The 20,664-nt window shown below is 36.8% G+C and overlaps 1 protein-coding gene across 2 annotated transcripts; it reads right to left on the reverse strand.

Annotated features, from left to right (window-relative positions):
* Window positions 1–287: 287 nt before the first annotated feature.
* LOC139976365 (hippocampus abundant transcript 1 protein-like) lies at window positions 288–18,787 on the reverse strand. 2 transcript variants are annotated; one of them, XM_071985062.1, is made up of 11 exons: window positions 18,540–18,787; window positions 15,971–16,060; window positions 15,539–15,601; window positions 14,839–14,966; window positions 14,389–14,503; window positions 7,740–7,958; window positions 6,105–6,218; window positions 5,579–5,650; window positions 4,141–4,351; window positions 3,707–3,858; window positions 288–2,729 (listed from the first exon to the last, which is right to left on the reverse strand). In XM_071985062.1, the coding sequence occupies exons 1-11, from the start codon at window positions 18,600–18,602 to the stop codon at window positions 2,496–2,498; spliced, it is 1,461 nt and encodes a 486-aa protein (XP_071841163.1). In that variant the 5' UTR covers window positions 18,603–18,787; the 3' UTR covers window positions 288–2,495. The 2 variants fall into 2 exon arrangements, with proteins under 2 accessions (XP_071841163.1, XP_071841173.1); XM_071985072.1 differs by having other exon boundaries at window positions 288–2,726; window positions 18,540–18,785.
* Window positions 18,788–20,664: the final 1,877 nt, after the last annotated feature.

A 20,664-nucleotide genomic window follows, 5' to 3' on the forward strand; every position in this document is an offset into this window, starting at 1 on the left:
ATATATGATAAGGAAGACTGGGTTTGTATTATATATTATTCTCCTTCCAAGCACCACCAGCCATCTATACACTTACCACATATTAGTTGCTGCAGCACCTCCCCAATCACATATTGTCATGCACCAATGTTAGTAATTTCTTAGCCTAACCACTCTGTCTCACTGAATGGCAGCACTTACACTAATATTTATTACTTATTTTGGAGACATGGGATTGATGAATACTTGTTTAGAAGCTGCTAAGATATATGAGTCAATACTTTACAGGAAATGCAGTACACACACCATACAATAAACTTGTTTATTATTTCCTTTTACACATTCACCATAATGCTGCTGATAACATTATATACATATTCAATTAAATGAAAAGAAACAAAACAACATGAAATCCACAACTTCGAGGCAAGATAGAACACCAGCATTTAACATTTCATATCCATTGCCTGCAAGGCTGCATAGCATAAGCTACAATAGGTAACTGGTCTTAATTTTGACTTCTAAGCTAAGTGCATTTTGGGAAGTAATAATCAGGTTTGTTACAAGAGGGACACTTCTATGTATTTTGTAATATGCAAAGTAGTTCAATCAGTAATAACTGTCAACGATACCTTGGGCTAAGAGAGTCTATATATAATGGAACTGAAAAATTATTGATCATTCTGTTCGATTTTGTTGTTGTCAAGGTTGATGTTTACTTCACATTGCAATTAAACAATATGAGGGAAACCCTTCACACTGAACTTGGTACTGGTACCAAAACAAGACACAAATCATGATTTGCATGATTACCAATGGAAAGCCAAATTCCAAATCAAACCTTTACCCCTATCCAATCACAAGACTATAGTTAAGCAGATACATAATGGGGAAATATGTTAAAATACCAATGTATAACATACCAGCAATTTGTGGAAGCCCTCACAGAGCAGCTGCAGTTAAATTGCACATTTCTTAATTTCATCATAACGGTTTAAACAGAGATGTGGATAGACTAAACACAGATAGATTGAAATATGATAGCCTTTCACTGTACTATTGTGAAACCAGCTAGTACAGTTCCCACAAGACTGACTAATCAACTTTCAAATTACCCTGCAAGTTTCAGAGTCACAATTGAAGTATGCTTCTTTCATTGTTCCCAAATGTCCAAATGCAAGTTAGATTCAACACTGAGTATAAGAGAGCACTGAAGCAATTTAAAAAATGTTGAAAGGTATCCCAATTTCATGGAATGAATTAAATGCTGATCTACCTCTGGTCTTCCGGTTTCACCATTCTTTGCTTTCCCTATCTCTTCAACTACTGTAGCTTACATTACACATCTCAAATCACTTTTTTTCTTTTTCAATCTGCAATGGGGAAAATAAAAAACCTCCACCAAGAGAGGATAATTTGAATTGCATGCATATAATCTCCTCATAGAAGGCAACAATATACAACTGGGAGATGAAGAAAAGCATCAAGCCAACGATGGTCTTAGTTTTACACAAATAATCTGCACTTGACAATGTAACACTACACTGTGTCCTGTACAAATGTCAATGCTGGCATGTATCAACAATTAAACCTTTCTAGCTAACCAAGACCCTTTACAGTCCAGGTTTAAGCTGTGCTATTGCATAGATGTAGCATATGCATGTTTCAGTCTGCCATAACAAACAAATCTATTTTGTTTATCCAACAGGATATGTTTGTCCTTGCACTTATGTTGGTTAGAATTCTATCTCAAGGTGCTTCATATCAAACATGAAGAGGTCTCCATGTTTTGACAGAGCAATACATGTTTCCAGTTTACAGCATTTAATATAGACAGCTGTTTGTAAGTTAGCAACTCGTTAACCTCACCGTAATCACAAATATGTAATAGCTTCTTTGATAAACTCTGATGTCATTAACTATGTAGAATACATTCCAGCCAATTAACACTTGGAGCATAAAATATATTACTCAATATAAACATATTTAGGTTTTACTGTGAATTGAAGACATGAATAACTGTGAAGCAAGAAGAGATAAATAACCAAATGTAAGTTCATATTTGCATCATAAATTTCTTGCAGTTCTTGTTAAATCTTTGATAAAATGTGATAGATATCACTTTTCTCTAAGTTTTCATATGTTGTCTTAGTTTTCTGTATTTGGAATGAGACTATAACAAGTTGAGTGGCACACAGCTGTTGCAGTCTTACTGATGGAACAAATTCTGCATTCAGTATCTGGTAGGATTGACACAGAGAAGTCTCACATATCAATTGTGCGTATCATATCCTGTGATAAAACTAGCCTTTCTTTTCAATAAGTTTCTTAAATTTTATCACTAGACTTTACAAAAAACTGTCAAATCAGTTAATGCTGCATGGTTTCATTCTTGGACATACACAACGTGTTTACATCTGAGATTGGATTTCAGTCCAAAATCTGCTGCCTCATTTATATTGGTTGACCAGTATATATGCTGCTATGATTGGCTCTTTCTGGAATGGATCCAATTTCTATGGATTCTCTATATCTTCTGGATGGGACTGTTGGCTGGATTCTTGTAAAAGGGGTACAACCAAATCAGATCCTGGAGGTAGCGGTTGTAATTGGAAAGAACGGGGAGCGGTCAATTGCTTAGGTAAGTCACGCTCATCGTCTCTTGGTAAAAAGAACATGACCAGCTGGGACAAAAGAACTAGCACCGAACCAAAGACAAATGGAGGGCCAGCCATAATAATGTCATCCTGCTGAGAAAAAGACATTTAAACCTGTCAGATGTAGACAATAAAGTAGATTTTATCTTTTAAAGAACTACATTGATAGTGGAAACCAGTGTCCCTGGGAGATGATCATTTTTGGCAATAGCTTATACTCATCATCTACATAAAGCAGATAATGTTACTGTTCAAAATATAGAAATATTCAAGCTGAGCAGAGAAAGTGTTTTCTTGCCACAACATATTCTAAGAGAGCATCTATTATAGCATGCACAAAAACAAATTCAAGTTTTGACCCATTGTTGACAGCAATTGTTCTGGTATCAATGTACCTTTGCCAAGGAATCAATTCTGCAACATTCGTATTGCTAACATATGGTGGTACCATACTTCCAAAAGGAAGGGGTAAGGTACATGAAAACAAAAATTTGTATTTACCTTTATACAAACTATTAACAAATTTAAAAAGCAGCAATACTGCACTGCGATGAAAAATATACTGATTGATATCATTGGGTTTGTATAAATCAAGCTGAAGGTTAATATGGTGGTGTATCTTCAATAGCAGAAGAAATTGGGAAGGTTGACTAACAGGATGATCCTCGCCACAAATAATGATATCTTACAAATAATTAGCTACAGTTAGTTTTACACAGAGCAGGATGGATATGTAGTATTTTCAATTACTATTTAATCCCTGTAAACCTTAAATTTATCTAACAAATTCCAAAATTTAATTAATCACTACAAAATCTTCAGTAACATTCAAGGTGCTTTAATATGGCCTGGAACTATCGCTAATACAAAACAGCTGAAGTTTTTGTAAGACATTTTGCAGATTTTTAGCTGGACCAAATTAGTTGCCCATTGAGATTGATGTATATAAAATGGATTTTCATTTGTTTTGTTTTCAATAAAATGGTAGACCCCTAATGGTTAGTTTGGGTTAATCAGTTGCCATTACACAATACTTCAAAGGCAGCACTACAGAAGACTGGATTTCTTACCTTTCCATATGGCACTCTAGGTTTATCTTCACCTGTGTTTGTATCCACATTGTCCAGGTCTAGGTCAAAAAAATAGAATATGAAGCCATAGAGGGCTGGTCCAAGCCCATTGCACAGACTCCGTATACCTGTAATCATACCCTGCAATACACCTACAAAGAGAAAGAGGTATCAAGCTCAATATTTGCCAGGATTAATTCACACATTGTAAAAATTCCATTACACAAGTAAAATTCATTAACCTGAGCAGAGAAGGGCTGACTTTTACATTAGAATACAATGTATTTAACTTTTTGTAGCCATCTATCTTGTCACAATTGACACACAATCTACTTCACAATGCAGAGACTCATAACCATTTTATTTCACATAACTTCTTAGCAGGACCATTTATATCAGCCCCTTTTATTAATAAAATGTTCAGTTCAGCTTACCTTGTTTATCAGGAGGTGCGTTACGTGAGACCAAAGCACTGATAGCAGGGTAATTGATGCTACTGATAGCTACTAAGATTCCAGCTGCCCACATCATCCATGGCTGAGTACCAAATCCATACCACATTTGCTCCAGCATCTCACATGTTAAACCTACCATGATGGTGTGCTTATGTCCAAAGTTTTGCGTCAATACTCCAAGAATTGTGGTCTGAAAACAAATATGTTGACTGCATTGATAGAATTTTACTACTACTTAGTACATGTTAATCCCAGTACTCAATTACTAACAAAAACAGATGTATTTCCACTTCAGAATACATAATATTATATCAAATATAGTGTATCAACATTTCACTATTCAGACTTAATGGGTATCTTTTGTGAGTAAGGGTATATTTCCATGTGCTGTATGGATAAGATATATACAAGCACAAATTTTCTGAAAAGTTTGTAAACATCCTGCTAAACCTTGAGGAATTTCAAAGAGCAACCAGAATGCAAAAATGCATTGTGGTTTGGATGATGTAACATGAGCATATTTCTTCATGAATGTGACGTAATGTATAGTGAGGGTGTACATGTTTACAAGGTTTTCACAATTTGACCCCTGGTGCCCCTAACTGACCTTTGACCTCCACCAAAAACATTAGGCTTCTTGTAATCAATGTGGTGCTTCTACACACTAAATATGAAATTGATCTGACCTTCCCTTCTTGAGATATCGTGTTTACAAGCTGGGCATCACAAATTCACCAACACACATGTATACACACACATGCCATCATGAATGCGAAGGTTACAATTATCATCAAAACCAAAAAAGGTACTATCTTTCTATCACAATGAGAGTGATAGATGGACAGGTCACAAAAAGATACAGTAGGAGTGTGGATTGAATAATTCAGTCTGATTCTGTTCCATATTTCTTGTATGCTGATGCAAATTTGCCATTGATTCAGTCATATGTATTTGATACCAGAAAACATATTCATGTTAATATTCATGAACTTGCACACCATCAAAATGAAGAGGATTATCTATTAACTAATGTGGCAACATAGAAAAGAAGGTACCAGGAATCAGTTATTGTGTTTACAAAGTCTATTAAGTGACAAAGTGTTAAACAGTTCCATGTATAACTATGAATGGGGTCAAATGTATCATGTATCTATATACTTACATCGTATAAATCCAAGTACATGTACAATGCTAATTTCAGAGATATCTGATTAAGAATTTTATGTTCACTGATTAATATTCATGATATGCACATAAAAAACAACACAGTTGATTGTATGAATGTAGTGGGACAAACCTAATATGCCAAGGATGGAAACCAACTTGTGCCTCTTGAGATATGTTTATAAGATTGACGTCACATACAAACACACACACCAGCACATCTTAAACCAAATAGAAATAATGGAGATCATACCTGAGCAAAGACTGATAATATTCCAACAAAGGCAATGTAAGCAGGGACCTCTGGAGTACTGAAATTACCAACCTGAAAGGCAAGAAATTACCATCAAAGGTAAATTATTGAACAACTTGATAGGAGCAAAGACTAGAACTCCCACCATGCTATCAAATTCAGTTAATCTTTGTTACAAAAAGCAGGAGAGAGTAGGCATCCTCTTGAATTTTGGAGCATTACCTAATATAGCATCTTTCTTCCATTATGCTGTGATATAATGTGCTCAACTGGGAGACTGCTTGAATGCAATTATTCATTTTAAGTAAGTGGAAGTTTAAAGTAATAACCAATCATGGCTACACATTGCACCATGTGTTCAGTGAGGATGAGATTATTGGACACGATCACTGATCACAACACTCATTAAGAATGAAATTTACAAGTACTTAATCTACAGTGAAGATTAACATCTTCCCTCAAAGACTACTAATTGAAATGAGGCCATCTACATTTTTATTGAAACAAAAGTAATTAAAATACATACCATTTTTAAGTACAAAAACATGCAAGAATACTGTCCTGCTTCTGGTAAGTATGACAAAAAGACTGCAACACATAGCATCAGGACTGTGTAGTCTTGACCAACTTTTCTTAACGTCTACAAAAGGGAAGACAAACATGGCAGCTGTTTCACCATTAAGATGATAGACTTACATGTGTATGTTATGACATCAGAGGAAATATTACATCAGCAACCACTAAGAATGTAAACTAGCAAAATCAAGGAACTGTTCAAAATCATTTAGGGTCGAAAGAAGTGAAAAGTACACTCTGAAGGAACCAGAAATCCAGTTAGCTTTGTGATAACTTGCCATACAATTTCCTCACAATTTAAAATAACTATCTGACTAATGTAGAGCAAGCTATGTGATATATAGACACATTTTACCAATTTTGAGCTAGCAATCCCTTTAATAATTGTTGAGAGTTACATGACATTGTTTATACACTGTGCAATATTTTTGAAAAATTGGCCTATTTTTTTCACCATTTGAGATAACCTGTTCACCCATGGAGTCAGTTTGTGCCCAATTGAGATTACCTGTTGACCCCCTTGAGACTCAGAGGGGGGGGGGGACTGATAGGAGGTTTAAGTGCACATTTAAAGCAAGACTATCAACTCTGAAGCAGATTTAATTCCATGTTTCGTTGAAGGCCTATAGAGCCCCTTTACAGAACTAAACTGAACTGAATTGACCAAACTATGTTCACCAAAAGAATATTCATAGCACTGGGGAATTCACAAATTGTAGTATTAAATTTGCAGTTATCATGTTTAAAAGTTTTCAGACTTTGATGCCTGTTAACCTCATGTGACCATTGACCTCTACCACCAATTTCAATAGAATTCTTGCACTCACCAAGCTGGATCTACATACTAACTATTAAGTTCAAGGAAGATATACTTCTTGTGTTATCATGTATACAAAATTTTCAGACTTTCACTTAAATGTTGAATGCAAATGAGCTTTGGCATCAACCAATTTCTATAGTTCTTGTTCTCAACAATCTGAATCTACACAGTTTGTATGAAGTTCAACAAAGATGTGCTTTTTGAGTTTTCGTGTTCACTAAGTTTATAGACTTTGACCTCTGTTGACCCAAAATGATCATTGAACTTCACAGAAAACAATAGGCTTCTTGTACTCAATAAGACCTATCCACACACCAAGTATGAAGTTAATCCAACCATTAACTTTTTGAGTTACTGTGTTTACAAGCAAGTGTCACATACATAAACACACACACACGCCCTCACCATCGCATAGATTGCTTTTGCCTCCGGCAAGGAATCAAACATTGGCTGAGTGATGTCTTTCCCTCAGTTTCTATGATTCATCAATGAGAGTTAAGTCCATAAAGTATGTTCCTGCATAAAAAGAATCCTTTACAGACAAAACTTTACAAGGTTGGATTCCTTGTGTGGCAAACAGATGATTGACAGTCCCCTTCAGAGATCTACAGGGAATGATGTTGGATTCAAATATTTTGTATCAGTTTAAAAGGCTTTGAACATTGGCTCCAATGAACTACTATGGTTCCTGTCTTCATAGATTGTTATACACCATTGCACTTGGAACAGCAATATTGCACAGTTTGCAAAGCATGTATTACTCACATTAAACGGGTCGGCTTGTTCCCAAGATATTGCAGCACCCCATGAAACTGGCCGCACCTTCTCTGGTAAAGATTCAGGAACAGCCACTAAAACGAACAGAACATCACACAGAGCAACTGCTGTGGCTAGAAATATCACAAAGCTGTCACCATATATACCTCCAAGGTAGGCACCCAGGGCTGGACTTGTAATTAAACTAGCTGCAAATGTGGCAGAAACCTTGAAGAAAAACCAAAAAACATTGAATGATGTGCATAAAGTTTGACATTAGGTAGAATTTTAGTCTTGATTTGGTATAGGCCAACGAATATTTGAATGCTAGTAATAATTCTACATCTTTCCTGGTTTTCAAGGGATTCACCTCCAAAATATGCTAAATCTTTCTTCCTCCTTCAAGAATAAATTGATGAAGGCCTCAGCTTCTCGGTGCAGGTCTCAATATTAATGCATTGTGTTATATATTCTATTAACTTAACCAAAACATATTATTTTAACTTCATATAAACAAACACAACACCTGGATGGATAACAATCAACATCATTCTTTGCTTGACAACTTTGTACTTTGTAAACATGTCAATTGAGGCCACAAAGGTCTTGTTTTTTCATTGATTTTGTGTTGCACCTGAGGAACTGACCCAATGGTCTGTGTATGAGCCCACATACTCTAGTCACTTTATCAACCTCAGCTATTTCAAGATTTTTTATCAAATATTGAAAGTGTTATAGAAATACAACCTGAACAGAAAGCAGTGGTATTTAACGGTCTACAACATATCAAAATTAATTTGTGGCTTCAAGTCATCCCCTAATATGAAGACACAGACAAGGTCATTTCAGCGCATCAAAGTCATCTCAGCTTTTACTGTTGCATGGAGGTGACAGTGGTCTGATCTGGACAGAATTAGTGTGACACTTTCTTAAGGATGAATATCTGTTTTTTCTCTCATCTGTTAAGTTTGAAAAGTGTGTTTTCTCAGTGACAGTGATCCTGCATGTCTATTTAAACCTTTCCAAAAGCTTTCAAACCTGATTTTCCTTCACCCATTGTTGATTCCCCTCAGCATCTAGGTAAAAATGTGACAGGTTTGTCTTATTTTTGTGCCTTTGACTGTTTGGGTTAAAGTATACATCTCCCAAATACTCCACCTTACCAGTTCTAAACATTCTTGTACAAGTTAACCCTAAAATGTTTTTAAAGTGATTAACCAACATGTAAATTGCTTCAAATTTCTAAATACCAGAAAACGAAAACATTTAGTGGTTCCAATGCCAAACTATTCATAGAGTGGTAGGCCATACATGTTAATATTCATGAACTTGTGCAGACCAAAATGAAGAGGTATCGATTGACTAATGTGGAAACATAGAAAGGAAGGTACCATGAATCAGTTATCATGTTAACAAAGTCTATTTAGAGACATAGTCTAACAACAGCCAAACAGGCACTATGGTTCCTTGCTAAATGGAATATTAAAGTTTTTTATATCATCACCCAATATCATATTGGGTGCCCAATATTTATGACCACATAGAAAAGCTATTAAGCAACAACTGTATTCCAAGTTGTAATACAGTCCCTCCACTGTTAATCCCTCCACTGTTTATCTTTTACCTCTCCTCTTCCCCTGTTGCTTTCTTCTCTCCATCCCTTGTCTACTAATCCCCTTACATGTATCTCATTGTGTTCACCGTGCTCATTAACCTGTCTGTAACTCTGTATTCTGTGTGTGTTTTTGTCCCTTCTGTTACTGTTACTTGTCATTCAGCCTTTGAAGAAGATCCTGCTAGGATTGAAACGTCAGGCCAGCTTACTTACACATTCTCTTATACAGGCTCTCTAGTGGATAAGCAGTTTGCTAACAGTTTTATTTTATTTCAAGTTGGATATAATATGATTAATGATTGTGGAGTTATTGCAATTTTAAAATTTTGGTCCTTCCCAAAGCAGTTGGGCCCAATAAATTTTGAGCATAAATGGTCCAACAAATATTTGGCACAAACAAAGTGGCTCGAAAATATATTTGCCCCAATAATTGAACTCCAAAAAATGTGGGTCAAAATGGTCCCAAATATATTGAACCCAAAGAATGTGTAACAAAATGCATTTTGAGGTGGAAAAAAAAAATTGGGCTCACCCATCCCAAAAATGGACCTGGACTTTGTTTGGGTCCAGATGCCCTACTTGTAACTCTATTAACCATCACTGTATACCAAGTTAGGCTATAATCCGACTAAAGGTTGCAAAAATATTGCAATGTTAAGGAAATGTGGGCCCAAATGGTCCCCAAACATACTGGGCCCACAAATTTGAGCCAAAAGAATGTGTCCCAAAGGGCATTTGAGGTGGAAACTAGAGCAGCAATGCTGCAGTGGCTCAACCCATCATCTGTGAAAGGAAAACCAATTCAGTGGAGGCCATGTGTCTAAAGTAAAGTGTTATATGTACATGCACTGTTTAATTAACTAAACTATGCATACAACTCCATGGCCAATGTGGTAAAACAATGGTAGCTCAAGAACACTAGGGAATCAGGTTTCACTGACTAGCAAATTCTGCCATGAAATCATTCTAGAAAATGATTTATGTCACCTCATCAAGCTTAGACTACATCCCTGCTTAGACTGAGATAAACTAGCATCAAATATTAATTGAGGGTAAGGGATGATTCACCTTCAAAATGCATTTGAGGTGGAAATAAACTTTGGACAAACCCAGCCCAAATATTAGCCCAGAATTTTTTGGGTCCAAAATGGTCCCAAAAAAATGAAGCATATATTTACCAGCTATTAACCAACAACTGTATAGGAAGTTTGGTTACAATCGGACTTAAGGTTGCAGTTGAAGATTTTTACGTTTGACCCCATAACCTCATATTCATAACGTCCAAGCCAAAAACATTAGGGAACATCTTCTCACTAAAATGCATCTACATAGAAAGTATGACAAATATCCATTACTTCGTTGTTGAGTTATTTCGGACCCAAGCAAGTGTCACAGTTGCACATTCACATACACACGTCAACTTGACTACTGCATCTATAGGTTCCTTTGCTCCAGCAAGGAACCAAAACAGATACATGTATGAATTTTAATGATCTCATTAGCATGTATCTGTATACTTACATTGTATTGTGAAAGTACAGACATGTATCAAGGTAATTAGACATACTACATCCATATAGATATCTGATTAAGAATTTTATGTTTACTGATTAAATTCATGATATGCAGACAAAACACACAGTTGATTGTGTGAATGTAGTGTGACATTATATAATATGCCAAGGATCACACCATGGAACATTTGGTTCTTGTCTTGTGTTTAAAAACCATATCTTGTAATTTGAGAATAATAATGACATAAAGTTGGAGACAACATGAAAGTGTGCTTATTATCAATGATAATTATATTGATGTGGTAGAAGTTATTGTTGCAAAGAACATGTACTTACTATGTAGTTACATCACCATACCAAGTATATCTTAAATTGGACATATGGTTGAAGAGATTGACATATTAATCATTTTCAGCCCACTCATTAATATTCAAGAGACGAGAATGAAGACCCAATAGGGCACATCTACTCATCATGGGGCATCCATCTATCATAGTATCACATTGATTCAACTTGTGGTTGTTGAGATATCATGTTTACAAGCTGGCTTTTGACAATTTCCCATTAAGCCCCACTCACCATAAATATGAATAAGGTAAAATGTACTTATGTAGTTACATCACTATAACACCTATAAACTAAATCAGACATATAGCTGCAGAGATATTGACATCGTAAAATTTCATGTTTAGCCCCCCCCCCCCACTCATTAATATTCTTGAGATGGGAAATACAAACATAAGGGCACATGTACACATCATGGGACATCTACTTACCAATCATTACATTAACTCAACTTGTGGTTGTTGAGATATCTTGTTTACATGATACATCCACACACACATGCCAGCACACTCAAAAGGTTAATGAGCTTTCAGCATCGTAACCAAAAATAAATTTCCATCATTCCATGCAAATGTTTACCTTACGGTCCTTACCATACAAAATTTAGATACTATTCATGATATTTCCCATCATTGCACCCCATTTTTCCCACATGCACACTAGGAAATATCCAAAGGAAATGTTCTTATTTGTCAAGAATAGAGGTAGGGAATGCTTTTTGTGTTCATGGAAAGGCACTATCTGATATATCCTTAAATTTAAAGGAATTGTCTGGTGGAAGATTTTGATACATTGTCCTTGTAGTTATTATTTTTCTCTTTCTAACCATGTAAAAATTGTCCCCATTCGACGTTTTCTTCTTGTAGAAATCTGGTTTTCAAATTCACCAGTTTCTCACCAAAAGTACCGTTTGTTCGAACGCTTCAATATGGTGATTGACGTAGTGCTTGCAGATAGGCAAAACAGGCGACTTGAAGATAGCACTCCCATTTCCGCAACAAATACACTCTCACGTGTATGCACATTGGATTGCCTAATATAACGTACATACTCGCGAACGTATATCCTACGATGCCCAGATGGTGCACTTGTATAGCGTAATAATACACTCACACTCAAACCACAGTTCATAAACTGTTCTTCGAAATCGCTGAAATAAAATTCACGGATCAAATTAACAGTAAAAGGAAACTTAAAAAGTATTTGTTACACCGAAAGATGAAACTTGGCGGAATCGTTTTCAGAGCAGAATGTAGCAAGGAGAAGCTAACTAAGGCTTCGCAGAACTGTCCGGTTGTAAACGTTAGAGTAGCCTATACGCGCTAACATTCTTCGCGCTGGAGCTGGATAGCGCGATGTATAAACAACGAAGAGTCTGCTGTTAAAACTTATCTTGTGTTACAGAAAGAACACGAAACCACTGATCTACTACGTATATGGCGGCTTAAGGAGTTTTTTAAATCATATCTAATTTATAAAAAATGTCACCGGAAATTATGGAAGAAATTTATCGGAATCGTTGTCAGAGCAGAATATAGCGCGCCACTGAGAAGCTTAGGCTTCGCAGAACTGTCCGATTGTCAACGTTTGAGTATAGCCTACATGCGAACATTCTTCGCATTGGAGCTGGATAGCGCGATGTAAAGCCTAAACAACGAAGAGTCTGCTGTTAAATTTACATTGTGTTACACAAAGACCACCGAACCACCGATCTAGTACATGGCGGCTTAAGGAGTTTTTGAAAACATATCTAATTTCTAAGAAATTTCACCGGAAATTAAGGAAGAAATTTATCCGTATACAAACGCGGTTTTTGTTGTGATTACCGTATAGGTACTGTGCGGAGGGTGGGTTATGACGCAATCTGCTATGGCAGAGCTGACGTCACGTATTGTACTGTTCAAATCATATTTGAAATGTCTATCCTTAACGATTAAAAAATCGTTTCTCTGTCAAACGCAATATTAGCGTTCTCATACTTTGACAACATGTTTGGAAAATTATTTACTATTTTTTAAGGTAACTTCTTTGGGCCACCAGACAATCCTTTTAAGCCTAAGTGTGATAATAAGGTAATCATATTCATTGATGTTTTATGTGCCTGAAGAAAAAGGTATCCAATCTGAAAAGTGGCAGAAAAAAGGCCAAAATATCCAACTATGGATTCTTTCCACTCACTGCATGAAGTTTCAACCTTTTCTACCACGACAATCAATGTTTTCATGTTCAAATACGTACATGTAAGATAAGGTATAAAACCTTCTTTAATAATTTCTATTTGCTTTTGTTTCTTTCATTAACTTGTTAATAACTTCATATAATTAAATTACTACTAATATCGCACTGCTTATGCTTGCTCTCCATGTCTATTGGATCAGACCGTATATAATAATATAGTAATATCCAATTTAGCTCTTAAACAGTTGTTACTACTACTATCTATTATGCAGGCCCAGGGTTCGCATTAGCCGCGAGCTTGCGCGATCCGCGCAATTTGATCGCATATGGAATAAACGATTAGTAAAAAGCCACTTGCGATTATTATTTTATAGTTAATCCGTCTATAATCCGTAAACATCTCGTAAAATTCCTTGTCAGCCTTTCCTTCTATGAAATAAACGAATGAATAAATAATAATTTCTTCCACATGGTAGCCTAACACCACACTAAGTCAATGAGAAATCTAGCAAAGCCTAACCATCTGTTTATTCGCTGAAATTGTGACGCAGTTATAAGATATCCATGGAATACTTTCGTTATTGCTGTTATCTTCGACGACCACATGGTAGCCTAACACCACACTAAGTCAATGGGAAATCTGCCTAACCATCGGTTTAAAAAAAAAAAGTCCCAGTTTGCTTAGGATTCGGGTAATAAATTAGGAACCGGGAAGTATCGCGCCGGGCGGGTACCTTCGTTATTGCTGTTATCTTCGACCACATGGTAGTCTAACACCACACTAAGTCAATGGGATATCTGCCTAACCGTTGGTTTGCCCAACTTTTTTTTTTTAAATCACACTTTGCGTAGGATTCGGGTAATAAATTAGGAACCGGTTAGTATCCCGTCGGGCAGGTACCCGGATAACCCGTGCAAACACTAATGAATACAATATAGTACATAGAAATTGCTGGTAATTTTGATATAGACTGTGAAGCTTGCTGATCCACACACACAGACTTACCAGGCCATATGCTGAAGTTCTCTCTGATTCATCTGTTATATCAGCAACATATGCAAAAATGATGGAAAATGTGACAGAAAAGATACCAGAGACAGATATCATGGCAAAGAACCACCTGTAAAGATAAGAAGTTAAACACAGTAATTTCATCAGTTACTTCAATAGTGCAGTGTTGCTTTTCAATTAGAATTTTATAATTACCTGATCCCAGTTTTCAAGAGTACTTACTGAAATGTGTGTAAGACTTTATTAACATGATTCTTTCAAACCTATTGATGACATTCAGCTTCCACAAAGGCATAAAAGAACCTTTCATGTTTACTTCTTACTGTATAGTATGTGTGGTAAAGGCTGAACTTGTTTGAAATCAGCAATGAAGTCAGTAACAAAAACTAATTGCATGGTGAAATGTATAGATGTGAATCCAGAAATAAGAGAAGGCATAATTACCATGGGCTTATTCTCATCAGTGGTATAGGCATACATGTAAAGAAAACCGTTAAAAGAAGGAAAGATTTGCGACCCCAGACATCTGACAGAGCTCCTACTAGGGGTGCACTCAGAAATGAAAGTATACCCTGGAAGATATATCAATGTATAAGAGAGTAACAAAATCAATTCATGAACAACAAAGAACTTCTTGTTACAACTTCAACAAGTCTGTGGTTGAAAATTGTCAACTGATCAAAGTCTTAAACAACAATTACATTTGGACTTTAACATGTATGTTTTGTAGAAGTAAGCATAACAGGATTGTAAAGACCATGCTGATTCATAAAAATGTACAGAAAATGTATATCTAGATAAAAAGAACTTGTAAATTGGGATAGTAACAAGTATATATATGAGTTGCAACAAATCAATACAGCTTAGATACAAGATATAAAGAATTTTCAGCTCTATTTTTTAATTGTCTGTACTTAATACAACAAATGCATCTGGATTACAACTAGTATGAATGTATTTATCACATCCTGTATCCCTGTAGGTATAGTTGTTGCATAATAACTAACAACCAGAGTTATATGAGTCAGTTATATGAGAATCACATTGGACAAAATTCTTCTTCACTACAAGCAATTGCTACACACAGAGCTAGTGATCCGAGCAACCTTGTTTTACACAGAGATTCCATAGGTACTGTAATTACCTTTACTCCTTGAACCAAGCCATTCATCAGAAATGTATAATCTGGGAATGTTTTGTTCAAAACCTGAAACAAAACCAAAGGTAAATAAATGAGAGATGCTTATCGTATTTAAAATATTGAAAAAAGAGCATTACTATATAAAGCTTAAAGGGCATAGCTGGCAGTTTTTAATCCATTCAAGTTAATGTTACATGAATATTACACTTGCACCTTTCCATTGATGGATAGCAAGAAGTAGTTGTCCTCTTACCATAATGTACAATGCCATTTGCTAAAATACTCTTCAATGTAATACTAGGAGTGAAAAACCTTTGAAATATAAACCAATATCACCTCCAAAGCTATCAACGACAAGCATTTTCAATGATTCTTTCTCTGTGAATCATGGGTCAACTTTGGCTAAAAAAAGCAATCCTTCTTGATTATACTCACTGTCAACATAGGACTTGTCAAGAGTCCCCAGGCAAAGAACTCCAGGAAAATAACTATCAGTGCATGATAAATACTTGGTTCTCCTATGCCCTGAAAGAGACAAGGGAAGGTTACATTAACTCTGCGTTCACATAGCACACTCATATTCAGGCATAGCTCTAAATTGCAGGGAACATCATGGACTCTATTTTAACTCTTCAACACCATCAGTGAATGAAAGACAGAGTATGAAAGGTGTATACTGTGACAATCAATGGGTGTAAAATTGGCAAAGTTGACTTGCTTGATGATCCCCTTGCCCCTATAAAACAAGGGAATTAGCCCGGTGAAGGGGGTTGTGAAAAATTTCGTAAACACCCTCTTCATGTTGTATGAATTTGGGGGGCGACAGGATGTCACGTTTTCCCGTGGGGGTGGGGAATTTGTCAACCTCTCAGTGATCACGGACTTAGTGTTTTTATTAGAATCGTTTTACGTGCAGAGTCTATGAGAGATTTTGGACTTAGTCTAGATTTGTGTACTACTGCTTTAGAGTTAGCCTCTGTTAGCGCAATAGCCCCTACTGGCATTACTGTATCTGTAACTCTTTTTACTGGGATATTAGCAGCTGGCAAAATACTTATGCTCTTTGCACTACACAAACTTCCAATATGGTATACAAGATGCAAAGAGTAGCTCCACTGTGTGACACCCTGCTAACATGTACCATAACAATAGTGAGTCTACATGCATGCATACTACAAGTGCAAGGGCTCTTACTACATATCCTGAAAAAGCTGATGAACAGCAGGTAGCATGGTGGGCTCATAATTGACGCACTTAAGGTATTGATCAACGATGTCCATCAAGGAAAAATCCAAATCACTCAACTGTATGTGTTTTTCATATGTGTAGTTCCTCAAAAATGTTATGATCTCAAAATATTTAAGGTTCTGTGCTTATGCACCGTACAATTGAGCAGAAATTGACCACAAAATGTCTGCGGTGTCAAGTTCTTTCATACCCCTAAATTGACACATTCCTCGATAAGCTAACTGTAGTGTAGGCATTAGTATACATCCATTGACTTTGGATGATGTTTGCCATGCTCTGAGCCTTTGAACAAATATACTTCAAGTTCATGGGGAACACTTTGAAAACTGACAAAATATGCACAGATTTAAATAGAATCACAGAAATTGCAGACAGAAATCTGCCAGTCTGTGTGAGAGGGTAATGAGTTCCCTATTGCAACTTGCAAGGCATACTGTGATGCCCGGTGGAGCGTCACGTAAACGCCTCCGTACATAGGTGGCATCACTGCTGGAGTACTTTTCCTGTTTGTGTGTATTGTTTTATTTTTTTCTGGGGGTCTTTTTTATGTAATATCTTTTTATATGTAAAGTGAATTGTTGTAGTTTTCACATGCTAATTTATACCTTTTGTTTCCGTCTCCCTTTCAGCTGTCCAGCTCTCGTGACAATAGTCTGCTTCCTCCGTAGCTATGTGGAATGTTCGAGCCACGCAAAGTTCCAAGGTTTCGATTCAGTATTTGTGTTAGGTTAGGGCACTTGCCATTTTGGGTTCCAAGAGTGTGTTCTATTTTTCGTGTTTGCTGCTGCCTAGTGAGGTCCGTTGGTCAGTTTGTTAAGTAAGTTAAATGTTCTTTCATAGTTTAGGCAAGTCCGAGTCCTTTTTCTTATAATATTGTGGGCATATTTCCCCGTTTGTCAGAATCCCTTTAAATTATTACAACTAAAACTCATTAAAAGGTTGGGAACACGGTCGATAGTATTGCCGCACCCTGCGGGGTTATTCTTATATTTGTGGAGCGGGGGTGACTTTGATTCGGGTTGAGTTATCCCCGAGGCAACGCCTACGTATTGTAGATTTAGGACTCGAAATTATACGTTTGGCCACGGACTTCGCAGGTACGGAGGTACGTATCGTTATTATTTATGTACATTATAAGCTGGGAATTATGTGGATTTATATGTTATTAATTAAATATTGGTCCTAATTTACTTATTTGCTACACTATTATTGGAGGTCACTGCGTTGACCTCATGTATTATTTAATTGGGTTTTATAGACACCTAAGTGGAGAAGGCAAAGGTATTGTATTAAATGTATTTGTAGTTCAAAAATCAATTTATTTGTTCATGTTTTATTGGTTCAGGTTGTCTTAACTTGTAGTTGCCCCACATTCATCCTGACATAGGGTGGCCGACAGCGGCACTATCGAACCAACGGCCGCTCGGCTAGTTAAAACCCCGTTGGGGGGCGCTACAATACAGACTGATGGGGTCAAAATTTTCAGGCAAGGCTTAGCCTAGTTTGATTGGTATTTGGTAACTGCTTCTCTGGAGGTGAGGCTTCAGATCGGCGGGGTATTATATACTTGTACCAGAATAACTTGCCTACTCCATGGTGTAACACACCCCGTAATGGTTGTTTAGCCTTTATATATTTATGACTAAACTTATGGCCAGCTAACAATAGTCAATACAGCATGAGTACTACAGTACTACTAGTAGTAGACTAACGCTAGGCTAGCACTGTCCAGCCTAACATTAGGCCTGGGACCTACCGTCGATTCAACTGTGTCTTTGTTTCCCTTCCTTCTAGTGACTACCTTCTTTCGTTTCTTCATCACTTGATCAGTTGTGGCCTAGATGTCACGTATAAGAAGCCTAAGCTAAAATAAGAAATGACAGATCATCTATTGCGCTAATGAAACTCGGTGGAAATGACGAAGTAATAGGCTAGTAGTGAGACCGTAGAGCGATATGTAGGCCACCGTACGTGGAAATAGATACATAGGTATGTATGTGACAGGCATATGTCTACTGTACGTGTATTACATATAACGATCAGTGCAATCGGATTCTTTGATCATATGATGCTTGATGAATATACACTACATTGAATTTTATGGAACGCCATTAAATTTTACGGATGCAAACGTAATGTGTGAACAAATCTCTGTGGTGTGCACTTCTTTGTATTCTGACTGGGGATAACAAGGAATTTATAGTATCCCATTGTACATGCGAAGGTTAATGTCAATTCAATGTTTTCCAATGGAGCACAAAATAACTTTTCACTTAATTTGACCTTTCTTTATGAGGGTCTGAGGGTTCCCATAATGGCACCTTCCTACCGTGGTTTGAAGCGTCTGCGTGACTACTGATGTCATAGGGTTAAAGGTCAGAAGTCAGAGGTCAAAGGTAAAAAGTGTTTTGGCCATTACCTGTAGGCCCTATACTAAAATAACAATATGGGCCAAACCTGCAAGCACAAGTACTACACAACACTACCACAGTATATGTATCTACCGTGTGTGAATTGTCATTTCTTCCATTTCAATGAATGAACAAGTTATTTTAAACGTTTCCTCGGTGGAATTGTAAAAAAATGGACGATACGAATAGAACTGCTTTAAAAATCTTGATCGGGCCACATGTCTAGACTGTTTTGCTTACATTTGTGTTATGAACTGCTGAATCTTCAAGATGTTGACATGGGCGGTCGCAGTGATTTTACGGTCGTTCGCGCTAGAAGGGCAACAGAAAATAAATTTCTTTCTTTCGATTGCAATAGCTTTTCTGCATTAAACCCACCTAGTCAGGGTGCATTAAGTATAAGAAATACTGAATCTACTTCGGAAATTTGTTTTCCGAAATTCATCAGCAAACACACATTGATAATTTAAAAAGCAGGAAAAAACAAGGCAAACCATAACTGATGCACATAAAAAAAAAGTGAAGTGTAAATGTAAAGGGCTATTACGAAGGCATATAGACATATAGGAGCATTTTCTGGAGGAGTATATTGCTAAGTGTCTGAATGGCATTGATGTACTGAATAATAGAAATGAGGAGAGTGTAAGTAAAAGGACTCTGTGACTGAAAGTGGTGCAATGACTACCTCAACAGCCAAATATTTGTGAGTTCTGTGCTCCTTAATTGAGATACATAATTTTATACAAAGCTTCTTCTTTTATCTTTCTGCATTCAGCTGTAAGTATGCTTACAGATAGTTCATCATGAAATCATGAAATCGAATGTGCGGTACCGATCAAAAGAATGTACGGTACCGATCAATCGAATGTGCGGTATCGATAAATCGAATGTGCGGTATCGATCAATCGAATGTGCGGTACCGATCATTCGAATGTGCGGTATCGATCAATCGAATGTGCAGTACCGATAAATAGAATGTGCGGTACCGATTAATCGATTGTGCGGTACCGATCATTCAAATGTTCGGTACCGATGAATCCAATGTGCGGTACCGAACAATCGAATGTGCGGTACCTATAAATCGAATGTGCGGTACCGATCAATCGATTGTGCGGTACCGATAAATCGAATGGGCGGTGCCGATAGGTCGAATGTGCGGTAGTGATCAATTGAATGTGCGGTACCGATAAATCGAATGTGCGGTACCGATCATTCGAATGTGCGGTACCGATAAATGGAATGTGCGGTAGCGATCAATCGAATGTGCGGTACAGAACAATCGAATGTGCGGTACCGATAAATAAAATGTGCGGTACCGATCATTCGATGTGCGGTACCGATCAATCGAATGTGCGGTACCGATAAATAGAATGTTCGGTACCGATTAATCGATTGTGCGGTACCGATAAATCGAATGTGCGGTACCGAACAATCGAATGTTCAGTACCGATAAATAGAATGTGCGGTACC

This window comes from Apostichopus japonicus, chromosome 2 (assembly GCF_037975245.1).
Source record: "Apostichopus japonicus isolate 1M-3 chromosome 2, ASM3797524v1, whole genome shotgun sequence".
NCBI lineage: Eukaryota > Metazoa > Echinodermata > Holothuroidea > Aspidochirotida > Stichopodidae > Apostichopus > Apostichopus japonicus.